Raw genomic sequence first — 13807 nt, forward strand, 5'->3', positions numbered from 1 at the left:
CCCTCCCCTCCCAGGAACTCGCTATATTCAAGCTAAAATTGATGTAGACACTCCACTGACCTTAACCCTCCTGTAGCTCAGAACTCCAGAGCTCAAGGGATCCACCTCAGCCTCCCTCTCAGAGAGCAGTGATTACAGGGCATCCTCCCTACCTAATCCTTTCTTTTCCATGATTTAATCTCTGTAACATTTCTAATGTTTCCAATAATCTAATGTGGCCATTCAAAATTTTGTCCTGTCCCCTTAAAACTCTCATAGCCATGACCCCTGCCCCCCTGGATCTCAGCAAAGAATCTGGCCTCCTACTCTACTAACAAGGTCAGGGCTGCCCTTCCAGAGCTCCCTCACCTCCTGGACTTCATGCCTCAACTCCCAGACCCATCCTTTTCTCCCTTTCTTCAGTTTCTGGGAGGAGATGTCTCTTTTCCTTTCTAAGGCCAGCCCTTTACTTGTGCCCTCCATCTTATCCATGTTGTCCTGGAAATTTTTTCTTAGGGAGCTCATCTATGGCTTGTTCAATTTCTTTTTTTCTAAGATAGGATTATTTAAGTATTCTATTTCTTCTTCTGTTAATTTGGGCAGTTTATATTTTTCAATTGAATAATACCTCTTCCTCAAGTATGTCTTTCTTGTTTCCATTCCTAGAAAACAACTCCTGGTGTTCTGATCTCAGCAAAGATACATTTTCAACAAACTGTGGCGCACAAGTGAGTGTCACATCATTATAAATGTATTTCTTATGTATGGGGGAAATATATAGAAATAAATAGCCTTCAAATGTATGTGAATAATTATTTTTAAAGTTTTATTAAAAACTTATTACTGAGGGGGCAGCTAGGTGGCACAGTGGATAAAGCACTGGCCCTGGATTCAGGAGGACCTGAATTAAAATCTGGCCTAAGACACTTGATACTTACTAGTTGTGTGACCCTGGGCAAGTCACTTAACCCTCATTGGCCTGCAAAAACAAAACAAAAAAAACCTTATTACTGAACATCAATACAACCAGGTAAATGGTTATATATTATATATATTAATATGTAACATCATAATATGTGGGCTATAATAATATTATATATAATATAAATGTGCTTATTGATTATGTCCATTTAAATTGATTCATTTAGATACATAAACATAACAACTTTTCAGTCATTCCTTCTAAGTTTCAGTCTGGATTCTTTGTTTATTCATTTTCCTATATTGTCATTGTGTGTGCTCTGTCCTCATTCTGTGTGTATATGTGTGTGTTCATGCATGTGCAGTTTGTCACCTTGACATTTCTGTATGCTATCCATCTCTTAACATACACTAAATTTCATTCAGTTTATTGGCTTCCATATCACATAAAGCAAATAAGTGGTCAACTGGCTGTTTTCAGTTTCCAGGTTGAATGCCTCATTGTGGGCAATGAGGATTAAGTGACTTGCCCAGGGTCACACAGCTATTAAGTGTCAAGTGTCTGAGGCCAGGTTTGAACTCAGGTCCTCTTGAATCCAGGGCCGGTGCTTTATTCACTGCACCACTTAGCTGCACCCTGAATGCCTGTAATTTTTTAAAACACAATTGAATTTAAAGTAATGAAAATAATTGTTGTCATGTTCTTTTTTAGCTGAATGCCACCACCTCTTCGGATGGCTACGGAGAGATTTGCTCTAGTTTAATGAAGTTGTCCCGTGCATGTGGAAATGGCAAAGCTTCACCTTCTTTAAAGGTCTGAAATCCTTTTATGGCATATAAAATTCTGAGAGACAAAATCCTGGGTATGAAAAATCAATTTCTTAATTAGGGCAGGAAATAGTTAATAAATTGAGGCCAATGGCCTCTCTTGGTGACCAAAAATGCCAAGGAACCTGTCAACGCCACCTTAAATTCTAGTCTGTCTTCCTGACAGCACATTATTGGGACTTCCCATGACAAGCAAGAAGAAACCCTGACTGGTAGACATTTGATTGGGGGGGGGTACTAAGAGCTCTCAGCTCCTCCCAATTCCTTCATCATTTGGGTTGGGAGGCTGGTGGAGGGAAGAGATCAATTGAAGAACAAGGCCTGCTCATGAGATTCAACAGCCTCTAACCATTTGGGCAAGAGGAGTCTCCCTGATCAGGATCTGAGTATTAAGTCATCCCAAACTTTTGAGCCAGACCATCCCAAACTTTTTTTTAATTTAAATTTTTAAAAAAATTTTTCACCCTAAACTTTTAGTTGAAAAATCCAGGACCAAGGATAAACTTTGGTAGTAGGAATGTGTTAAATTTATGGGATAAATAGAGGCCAGACCAGGCCTTAGGAGGTGTTGGAATGTGATAACATTCCTCAGCAAGTTCCTAGAAACAGATAGTTGTCCTGTTGTTGTTTTTAATGTGAGCGAAACTAAAAAGTGGGGATTTTAAACAGAGAAAGGAATATTCTACATTAATATTAAAAATGAAATGAGACAGCATTAAAATTAATTTTCCTTACTTTTCCTTCTCACCCTTCACCTCCAATATCATGGCATGTACTTGAACTGCAATTAGACCATAAGTCCTTTTCAGACACAGAGCTTGATGGTCCAATTATGAGTTTAAGTTTGGGTAAAAAGTGTGGGTGAAGGTAAATGGCAATTTTCCTGAAGCTTCATTCTTGGGGCACCTTCCTTTTCTTAGGACATCTGACCATGTTGAGAGATGGCACAGCTCAGTGATCTTGGAGTTAGGGGATGTAGGTTCAAGTTCTGGTTCTTCTCTATATTCACTATGTGACCATAAGCAGATCACTTGACATCTCCAAACATCAGCTTCTCATGTATAAAATGGCCTATATAACCACCTAAGGCTATTATGAAGAAAAGGTTTTTTTTTTTAATTTGAAAGCTCTAAAAAGTGAATTATTATTACTGTTTTTTCAGAGAAGCCCCCCAAATACATTGGACTTAGTAATTCCATTCATTGCCTTTGGGAGAGAATAAGAAGGATAGATGAACCTCAATTACTTTCCATGTTCAGGGGACATGCTTCTTATGGGATGGGACAATAACACATTATGAATAAGAATAAAGCAAGAGTATCACTCTCTTGTGGTTAATGTATATAATTATGAATGAGGAAACCAAGGCATCACAAGGCATCATGAGTTTATATGAAATGGTCTAGGTCCAGCTCATAGTAAGCAACTGAGCTATAACTGGAAACAAGGGACCTCTTACTCTAAATTGAGAATTCTTTCCCCTGGGCCATATATACTTCACTGATCTACCATTTTCTTGATCCAGCTACCAACCTAATCTTTCTCACCTTTACCTTTCTCCTTATCTAGTCATATACTCTCCACATCCACTAAGCAAGGGGACATGCCTTTCCAAAGAGCAGTGGCTCCTGGTGGCATAGAAGGACCAGCCAAAACCCTATTGCTACCTATACACTCTATCAAGAGGCCAGAGCATATGTCTCTCAGAAGTGGACAGGGCATGTGTCTAGAGGACTCAGTCCTCTGTACAGAATGCATATCACATTGGAAACAGCCTGGGCACAAGCCTAGTTCTAGCCTGCCCTACCTATGGCATGGCCACTGTTATCATCCTTAAATTATACCCCTTCCTGTGATTTTCAGGAAATGAGAACAATTTAAAAGAAAATTCTCAGAGATGCCACGATAGAGCAGAAAATGTGTTGTTCATGGCATTTATGAAAGAACTGAGTTTAGCTTACTACCTCTAACATATACTATTTGTGTGACCATGAGCAAATCATTTTGCCTCTCAGGGCTTGTTTCCTCATATATAAATGGGGATGAAAATACCTATAGCCTTTAAATCAATAGAACTGGTATGGGCATCATGTGAGATAATATATGCAAGGTGCCCAGAAAGCCTTGAATAGCTATAATAAGATCAAGATTCATTATTTCTCAGACATGTTTTTTGTCGACAGACTGGGAATTGATATTTCTCAGATTCCCACTGTATTAGTTCATTGTGAAAATACAACCACGAGCCAGAAAGTGCAATCAAACTCACTAACAGAACATGCATTTTTTTTTCTTTTACTGCAGGATGTTGCCAACATTTTTCATATTCTTCCACCCCAGGTGAATGGAAATCAAGCAAAAACAACTCAGATAGTGACCTACTATCTGGAGATTGTGCAGAAAAGTGCATATGAGGCTGCTCTCCGTCTCCCTCCTGGAGACCCCAAATCAGTAAAGAACAAATTAATGGGTAAGACTGGCCACTGACATCTTACATTGGGTTGGCTATTTGGGTATTATTTGGTTGTGTATGCTTTTAAAAAAACTCATCTATGACCCATGTGAAAATGTGTCTCATTTTATATCTTGAGTCTATTATATCTCTGTCAGGAGGTGGGTAGCAATTCTCAACACCAGTCCTCTGGTGTTGAGTCTTTTGAGTTATTTGTCTTTACAATGTTGGTGGTTTTGGATAAATTATTCTCCTAGTTCTGCTCACTTCATTTTGTATCAGTTCCTACAAGTCCTCCAGTTTTCTCTGAAAGCATCTCTTTCATTATTCCTTATGTCATAATAATATTCCATTACATTTATATGTCATATTTTTTCAGCCATTCCCCAAATTAGTTTTCACATCTTTGCTACCACAAAAAAGAGCTACCATAAATATTTTGGTACAGATGAGTCTTTTTCCTCTTCCTTTGATTTCTTCGGGGGAATAAGTTTGGTAATGGTACTTCTAGGTCAAAACGTATGCAGTTAGGGGCAGATAGGTGGTGCAGTGGATAAAGCACCAATCCTGGATTCAGGAGGACCTGAGTTCAAATGCAGCCTCAGACACTTGACACTTACCAGCTGTTGTGACCCTGGGCAAGTCACTTAACCCTCATTGCCCTCCCAAATAAACCAAAACCAAAACCAAAAAAGCCCCAAAGGTATGCAGTTTTGTAGATTTTTGGATATGGTTGAGAGAGATCTTTGAATATATTTGCTCATAATATGGACAAAGCAGCTAAGATTTCAACATTGTGGAAAATCCTGAAATGCCTGCTACTCAAAATGTGACATTACTAGAACACCCTTGGAATCAATTTACAGGAATTTAAAACTCTGTTGCCTATTCCAAAAGGCAAAATTACCAAGAGGTAACATTGGGAAGAAAGGAAAACTTCAAGTTTCTATCTGTGTAGAAAACTAGAATCATCTCCTTGAATATTACTGTTAAGTTTCCCAGTATAGAAATGGTTTCTAATAATTGGCTTTCTCCAATTTCTCTTCTTGGGGACTAACCAGTGAATAAAGTTCTGAGCCCAGAATTGACAAAAAGGTCATAGGATTTAGAGGCAGAAGAAGCCTCGGGGGTCATGTAGGATAAACACCTCACTTTTCAAATGAAGAAACTGAGGCTCAGAAAAGTTTCACAATTTTTCCAGACTCACAGAGGTAGTAAATAGTAGAATTTGTTTTTGAACTTAGGTCTTCTGACTACAAATGTGGCATTATTTCCACTGTACCACAATTCTGAGTTCTAGTCCCTACTTCTCCTCTGGGTTTTCTGTGTAACTCTAGGCCACTCACCTGCTTTTAGATTTTCTTTTTTCATATTCAAAATAGAGATAATAATGACAGTGGTGGTGATAAATCCATGTGTATTTCTTTTCTTTTCTTTTTTTCGGGATAATGAGGGTTAAGTGACTTACCCAGGGTCACACAGCTAGTAAGTGTCAAGTGTCTGAAGCCAGATTTGAACTCAGGTCCTCCTGAATCCAGGGCAAGTGCTTTAACCACTGTGTCACCTAAAAGCCCCCAATCCATATGTATGTTAAAGGAGCTGATGTATCCTCAGTACTTAACATAGTGTCTGGAATACAGTAGACACCCAATAAATGTTTTCTGATTGACTGAACAACTTTCTAAAATTTCTATTTCTCCACCACACAGGACTTGTTAAGTGTCCATTTTATGCCACAAGCAAGTTTGGAGGAATAAGTGGGTGTGGACATTCATTTTAAATTTCCCATTTTTTTATTATAGTTATTCAAACATTGACCTTTGAAGGTGGCTGTGACAAAAATAATTCAATATTCAAAATGAAGGCTGGAAACGAAATGATGGATTTTGACTGCACCATAATTACTGAAAAAGACTCAAGAGGTACAGAAAACAAAAGTGCCATAGTTAAGGCAGGATTTCCTATAGCATTTCTCATCTATATTAAGAAGTTAGTTTCTAAGTCAGCCTAATGAGGTTGTCTCACTAATGTTTGAAAGCTTGTTTACTGGGAGATGGGACAGGGGGAGGTAAGTTATAGAGGCATAGCTTTATCATTTTGGGGAAAATCCCAGTGTTTAAACTGCCTTCACCAATGCAGATTAACAACTCAATTGTAACTTCTTGTCTTTGAAAACTGCCTGGGCATTTCATGGTTAAGTGACTGGCTCATGTTTATATAGCCAGGTCTTGACTCAAAGGCTGAGCCTCGATCCACTATGCCATGCTTGACATTTGTATAGATTCCCCATATCATTGTATATATAATTAAGGATTACATGAAGGAAACATGCGACCAAAGTTATGTGTTCACCAAGAATGGATCCTGAATATATGAATTTATCAAGCACATTTATTAAGCACTTACTGGCAACAAAATTCAAACATCTTTCTTTTCCAATTTCTATTATGTTTTTTTATGTGTGTGACTTACCACCATTGTGAACCTACTAAAATATTGAATTTTATTCAATAGAAAGGAATACTAACTAATGATAAGAGCTGTTCTGAAATGGAATGTGCTGATATTGCAGGGCTGGCATTGAATTCCCCATCACTGAAGGACATTAAGCAGAAGCTAAATGATGACTTGCTGGGGATATTGCTGAAGGGATCCATGCTTTCAAGGGGTTTTGGGGAGGTCAGACTACACCTTTCTGAAATGTCTTCCAATTCTAAGACTCAGTCCCATTACTGGATCAGTTCAATGACCACTTAAATTTGGCCTCTTTTTATTACTTATTTTGTTTGGTTGGTTTTTTGTTTTGTTTTGGTTTTTTGGTTTATTTTTGCCGGGCAATGAGGGTTAAATGACTTGGCCCGGGTAAGTGTCAAGTGTCTGAAGCCAAATTTGAACTCAGGTCCTCCTGAATCCAGGGCCAGTGCTTTATCCACTGTGCCAACTAGTTGCCCCAAATTTGGCCTCTTTTTAAAAGATCTTTTTTTTTTTAAAGTTAATCTTAAACAGGTTGCCTTTTTTCTCTTTAACAGGTGCCGCTGTTCTTATTTCTTACACTTCCATCGGATCCATCATAAACGAGAAGTTTATCTCCAAGGAAAACCTTATCACTGATGAAGAACTAGTAAATATTCATCTGAACTCTAAGGTAGTGAGTGGGACAACTGGATACAGGAACGTTAGTTCCCTGTCCACACCTGTCAACTTTACTTTTCATCACCTCCAGGTAAGTAGAAAGTCAATGACTTCATTCCTGTTTCTGAAATTCCTGCTCTTGAACTCTGATATGCCACTGATCATGTCCTTCTCCTTCCAGATGAGGAGTGAGAATGAAAAGCCTCTTTGTGTTTACTGGAACAACACAGTCTGGTCCAAGGACGGCTGTGTAACCATCTGGTATAATGACAGCCAAACTGTATGCAGTTGTAGTCACCTCTCTAGCTTTGCTGTACTCATGGCATCCACTAAACTGAAAGTAAGTTGAGTCAAATTAATTTCATTTAAAGTCCTTCACAACCCAGCTCCTACTAGCCCTCCAACCATATTATACACTGCTCACCTCCATGCACTCTGTGGTCCAGTCAAACTGATCTTGCTATTGTTTGCACATAACATTCTACTTCCCATTTCCATGCCTTTGCAGGCTGCCCCCACACACCCGAGATGTTCTTTCCCTTTATCTCTCCTTCCTAGAATCATTAGTTCAGCTCCAGCTCTATGAGGCCTTTGCTGATTCCTTGCCCCCTCCATCTGCTAGTGACTTCCCCTAAATAATCTCATTTATTTTATATATACATCTATGTGTACATATTGTCTATGTGGTCTCCCAATAAAGAATATGGCCTTCTTGAGGACAGGGATGGTTTCGTTTTTGTCTCTGTACCCTCTGGAGCCTGCCATATATACTTCCTGGCGCATACTGGGTCCTCAATAAATGCCTGCTGTTTGGTTGTTTAATTACAGTACTACATGTAAGAGCCCATCAGGCACAGAGACTAATGTGCACTAGTTTTGGAATCATTAAAGACTCTGGCTTGTGTTATAACCCCATTTGCTACATGGGTATACTTTTTCTCTTTAAATTCCAGGGGCAGCTAGATGGCAGTGGGTAAAGCACTGGCCCTGGATTCAGAAGGACCTGAGTTCAAATCCAGCCTCGGACACTTGACACTTACTAGCTGTTGTGACCCTGGGCAAGTCACTTAACCCTCATTGCCCCGCAAAAAAAAAAAATCCTGGAGAGCAGGAATTGTCTTTGTATTTCCAGGACCTATCACAATGCCTGGCACAAAGGAGGTGCTTAATAAATAAATGCTTGTTGACTGAGGTGACATCTTTTTTGTTTTGTTTTATTTTTATTTTGTTTTGGTTTTTGCTGGGCAATGTGGGTTAAGTGACTTGCCCAAGGTCACACAGGTAGTAAGTGTCAAGTGTCTGAGGCTGGATTTGAACTCAGGTCCTCCTGAATCCAGGGCCAGTGCTTTATCCACTGCGCCACCTAGCTGCCCTGGTGATACCTTTTTTGAACCTGTTTCTCTATTTGTAAAATGGGGATGGAGATCTTAAATTCAGCATTTTCCAAACTGAGCTCATCTTTCCTCCAAATCTTCCTCTCTTCCCAGCTTTGTAACACCACCCTTCCAGTCACCAAGACCCATGGCCAAGGTGTCAGTCACAAGTAGATTGAAATCTTGGTCTCTGAAAGCTTCTGCCAAATGGGGAATGTAGTTTGGGGTGTTACAAGTCTGTCAGCATATGGCAAAGAAATGCTATTGCAGTGTCTATATTCCACTGGAGCATCTGTTAAAACCAACCTAACCACATGTATCTCAAGGTCTTCTGGCAGGCAGTAACAAGACTCAACATGGTAACCACTGTTCTTCTTTTTCTGGGCCAAAGGAAGATTGTGTGCTGACAGTGATCACTTATGTGGGGCTGGGCCTCTCCCTGCTGTGTCTCTTTCTGGCTGCCCTCACCTTCCTCCTGTGCCGCACCATCCAGGGCATCAGCACCTTCCTCCACCTGCAGCTCTCCCTGTGCCTCTTCCTGGCCAACCTCCTCTTCCTCACTGGAATCAAACAAACTCAGCCTCAGGTAGAAGGAGCCCTTGAAATTCTTTCCTATGGAAATCAAATGCAGCTATTTTGCTGATAAGGTACAAGGGTGACAGGGAAGACAGATGTGACAATAAGTAATTAATTGTATGGCAAACAATGGGACTGTTATGTTTAGGAAGAATTTTTTTTTTGGTGAGGCAATTGGGGTTAAGTGACTTGCCCAGGGTCACACAGCCAGTAAGTGTTAAGTGTCTGAGACTGGATTTGAACTCAGGTCCTCCTGACTCCAGGGCCAGTGCTTTATCCACTGTGCCATCTAGCTGCCCCTAGGAAGAATTTTTAAAAATTTATTTTTGTGGGGCAATGAAGGTTAAGTGACTTGCCCAAGGTCACACAGCTAGTGTCAAGTGTCTGAGGCTGGATTTGAACCCAGGTCCTCCTGAATCTAGGGTTGGTGCTTTATCCACTGTACCGCCTACCTGCCCCCAGTGGAAGAATTTTTTTTTGGATAAATAATAAATCTTTTGGTAAGCATTTCTGCATGTGGAGGCGAAGCAGCATGGAGAGGCAGATAGAGTGCAGAAGTTGGAGGCAGTGGCCTCCTGGGTTCAAATCCTATTTCTGACACTTACTGTGTGATGATGAGTAAGTCACTTAACCTTTCTGAGGCTCAGTTTCTTCATTTGCAAAAGGAACATAATAAAACTAACCCCCCAAAAACAAAACAAAACAACCCCCCCCAAACTAACCCAACTCCAGGGTTGTTGTGAGGATCCAATGCGTTAATGGAAGTAAAGCAATTTACAGCCCCTAAATGCTTCCATATTACAAAGAGACCTTAGTCTAGAGCATGTGCCCAGTGATGCTCTCCTCCTCCTCTTGTGCCCTCCATATGCTTTGGTAAAATCCTCTACCCATGTACTGGCACTTAAAGGATCACCAGACATCTCTAGTTATCCCTGACTTGCTCGGACCCATCTCCTGATTCTAAGTCCAGTGCTCTATACACTGGACCACCTCAGAGCTATCTAAGAGTGGAATGAGGTAGTAGAATCCTTCTTATTGGAAGTCATTAGGCAGAGAACAGTTGATCAGTTATGAACTGTATATCATGGTGAAAATTTTTTTCTGGTGTGGGTTGAACTCGATGGTTCCTGATTTCTCTTCTATTGCCAAAATTATTTGATTCTGTGATCAAAATGGAGTACATTTTCATCTTTCTTGGATGATTTAGAAATGTAAACATATAAAGGCAGGGGAATAATAATAGCTGAAATTTTTATAACACTTTAAGGTGTGGGAAAATTTCTTTCTCAAGAGGACTGGGAGTCCAGGACAGGGTCAAAGACAGGAGGTCAAACCAGAAGGAAAGAAAGGTATTGGTGTGCTAAGGAAACTGCACATAGCTTCCTAGGGTACAGATTTAGTTTTGATAACTTTTAGGCCCCCTTAGAGTTCATAGCCAATTAGCAGCATTCTGTGGCAACTTAGAATAAATAACGCCTTTCACAGGAGAAGGAAGGGTAGGAGAGAGGGGAATTATTAAAAGGAAGAAGGAGAAGGGGTTTCTGGGGGAATATTTGCTCTGCAGCTGGCAGGGTTTGTTATCAGGAGAGGACATTCCCTGTTCAGGAGCAGGAGACAAGGGGGAGGGGGTTACTGATATTTTTGCAATTGTGAAAGCCGTCCTTTTAGACAAAAGTGTGGGGGTGAGGTAACTATTTAGATCAGACTGCATATGTCCCTTATCCAAGGACAAGTAGTTGCTACTTCAGGGGTTTGGATCATCTTTTTTACTGAACATTTGCATAGTTTATTATATCATGTTTCTTCTTCAATAACAGATGGGAACTTTTGATAATTAGGTCATCAGATAGTTGGGGTAGTCAATGAAAATATTGTAGTTCCTATGTTTCCCCCACCAAGGTCTGCAAAGTACTTTACACAGTTTATCGTTTGAGTCCTGAAATAAATATCCTCATAAGATAGAGATGACAAACATCCTCATTATATAGATGAGGAAAGTGGGACTCATAGGAAAGATATCAGGGGGCATCTAGTCCAGTGATTTCATTTTGCAGATGAGGAAACTGAGGCCCATAGAGTTTAAGTGATTTGCCCAAGGTCAAATAAATAGCCCAGGTCAGAGGTAGAATTCAAACCCAGGTTTTCCTGGTACCAGGTCTAAATCTCACTCAGAAAAGGTAATAATAAGGGTCACTTTGGATTCTATAGCTTTATAACAAATGAACTAGAAAGGAAGTAGAGCATTATCTTCCTCACTATCCCCCTCCCCTTGGTAAATTGTGGACATTCCCTTTCATCTACACACCAACCAACCGTCTCTGTCTTGTCTTTCTCTTAGATCCTGTGCTCCATCATTGCTGGGGGGTTGCACTACCTATACCTGGCTGCCTTCACCTGGATGTTCTTGGAAGGGATGCACCTTTTCCTCACTGTCAGGAACCTCAAGGTTGCCAATTACACCAGCATAAGACAGTTCAAGAAGAAATTCATGTACCCCTTCGGCTATGGAATCCCAGCTGTGATCTTGGCTGTGTCGGCAGTGATTGGCCCCCGGGGCTATGGGACAGATAACTAGTGAGTGGGATGCAACATTAACCTACACACAGAGATGGTGTTCTGGATTTAAATTCTTTTTCATTTGTTTCCTAATTTATTTTATATAATTCAAGTTACCTCTCCCATGAGGCTGGATTCCAATAACTCCAAACTCACCGCCCAGACATTCCAACCCCATGCCTGCTCCCATCAAAGTCTATGTTAAGTGACTCTGCTAACCCGTGGAGCCCGTACACAGGTTTCTGGGAGGTGTGTTTGGGCAAATCTTCCCTGATTTTCCCTGAAGTTTTCCCCTTAGTATTAAACATTGTAACAACATCACCTTTCTACTTAGAAATATCTTTAAATCAGAGAAGTAAGGGTTAGCAACAGAAGAGCAAGCAGGTATCCATTCAAATTATCCATTTCCTTTGGAAAAGTTAAGGCCAAGCTTCCTCTAAATGGAGAAGAGAAGAAGAGTGTTGTTTCCTTGTTAAGCCACTCAGTGCAATCCAAGAAAACCTTACAGCCTGAGAACACAAGGCTAGGGCAATGTAATTTACATGTTTAGCTGGTTCCCCAGGGTCTTAGGCTCTCGGGCTTAGACCATCCTTCAGGGATCGGGTCTCTTTTTAGCTTTCTGTTCGCTAACCTTTATCTTTGTTAAATGTCTCTTGACTCTAGCCTCCAGATGATATGCCCAGGTGGCATTGAAAATAATGTTTATCAGGTGTGGTTATCAGCATGTCCAAATGGCATCTTGACCACAACGGGGAAATGTTGCCCTGAATCCAACTTAACCTGTCTTCTTGAGTTCCCAAATTTTCCAGAAACACTGGACCCAGAGTGTGCAGGAGGCCCTAAACGTGTCAAGGATGAAACAACCCCTCTTCCCCCACATGACATAATTGCTGTTTTCACCCCAAGCTGGACTCCCTGCGTGTCCTTGGCAGGCAAGACAGGCACCAGTCCATCTACACCTGACAGAAACTGCTTGTACAGCCAGGACTCTTATAGATAAGCAGACTGTCCTATCTTCATGGTCTATCAGTCCCCAAGGGAAAAGAATGCTGCTTTTGCCATTGTCTTGCTCCTGCCCTTCTGGAGAGCTTTAGTCCTTTCCCCGTGCCTACTGTTTCTTTCCTCCTCCCATGCCATTTTCATTTAGGAGATTTCTGCTTCCTCCTCCTTCCTTTGTAGCACTATCATAAATATACAAGCTTCGGTTTAGATCGTGAACTCTTTGCACTTGCTTAGGGTTCCACCTGCATGTTCATTTCTCTTCTAATATACCTAGTTTTTAAAGCATGTTTCATGAAGTTCTGATTGTCTTGTTGGCAATCTCCAGCATTCAGTACAGTGCTTGGTACTTAGTAGAGGTTCAATAAATGCCACTGATTGATGACTAGGGCTAAGCACAGTTGTTCCCACTTTGCTGGAGGAAGATAAGGGCTGTCAGTGCCCTTGGGCAGCCCAATGCCTGACTCTAACTAGAGCCATTTTTCTTTTCATTAAAACCAACACCTTCACACTAGAGCTCTTAATTGTTCTCTAATTGCTTAATGTGTTTTGGTGTTGTCTCTCCAATCAGATTGTAAATTTCTGGGAAACTTGTGTAATAATTGGAGAAGTGGACTTTGGAGCCTAGTGACCTGAATTGGAAACCTAGTTTATGACATCCTACTTGTGTGAACCAGTGCAAGTCGAGTCATCACTGTGGGCTCCAGATTCCTTATTTATGAAAGGAGGAAGTTAGACTAGACTGCTTCTGGGGTTCCTTCCAGCTCTAAATCTATGGGCCCTATGACTGCTCAGTGCCTCAGTTTCCTCATCTGCAAAACAAGAATAATCACTTCTACTGTCTAACTCATAGGGTTATTGGGAGGAAAGGACTTGGCAAATATTAAAAGGCCATAAGAATGTGAGTTATTATTATTATTTACATATTAGGTATTTTATTTTTTCCATTACATGTAAAGATAGTTCTCAACTTTTGTTTATACAAGCTTTA

The 13807-nt window shown here is 40.5% G+C and overlaps 1 protein-coding gene across 1 annotated transcript in view; it reads left to right on the forward strand.

Annotated features, from left to right (window-relative positions):
- LOC122745454 (adhesion G protein-coupled receptor E3-like) overlaps positions 1–13807 on the forward strand; it is a 45685-nt gene that overhangs the window by 22106 nt on the left and 9772 nt on the right. Inside the window, exons 6-13 of the mRNA XM_043990780.1 lie at positions 646–707; positions 1613–1714; positions 4033–4198; positions 5983–6102; positions 7210–7403; positions 7494–7652; positions 9077–9271; positions 11600–11835. Coding sequence (XP_043846715.1) covers positions 646–707; positions 1613–1714; positions 4033–4198; positions 5983–6102; positions 7210–7403; positions 7494–7652; positions 9077–9271; positions 11600–11835 — 1234 coding nt within the window. The remainder of the gene's footprint in view (positions 1–645; positions 708–1612; positions 1715–4032; positions 4199–5982; positions 6103–7209; positions 7404–7493; positions 7653–9076; positions 9272–11599; positions 11836–13807) is intronic.

Source organism: Dromiciops gliroides, chromosome 1 (assembly GCF_019393635.1).
Source record: "Dromiciops gliroides isolate mDroGli1 chromosome 1, mDroGli1.pri, whole genome shotgun sequence".
Classification (NCBI taxonomy): domain Eukaryota; kingdom Metazoa; phylum Chordata; class Mammalia; order Microbiotheria; family Microbiotheriidae; genus Dromiciops; species Dromiciops gliroides.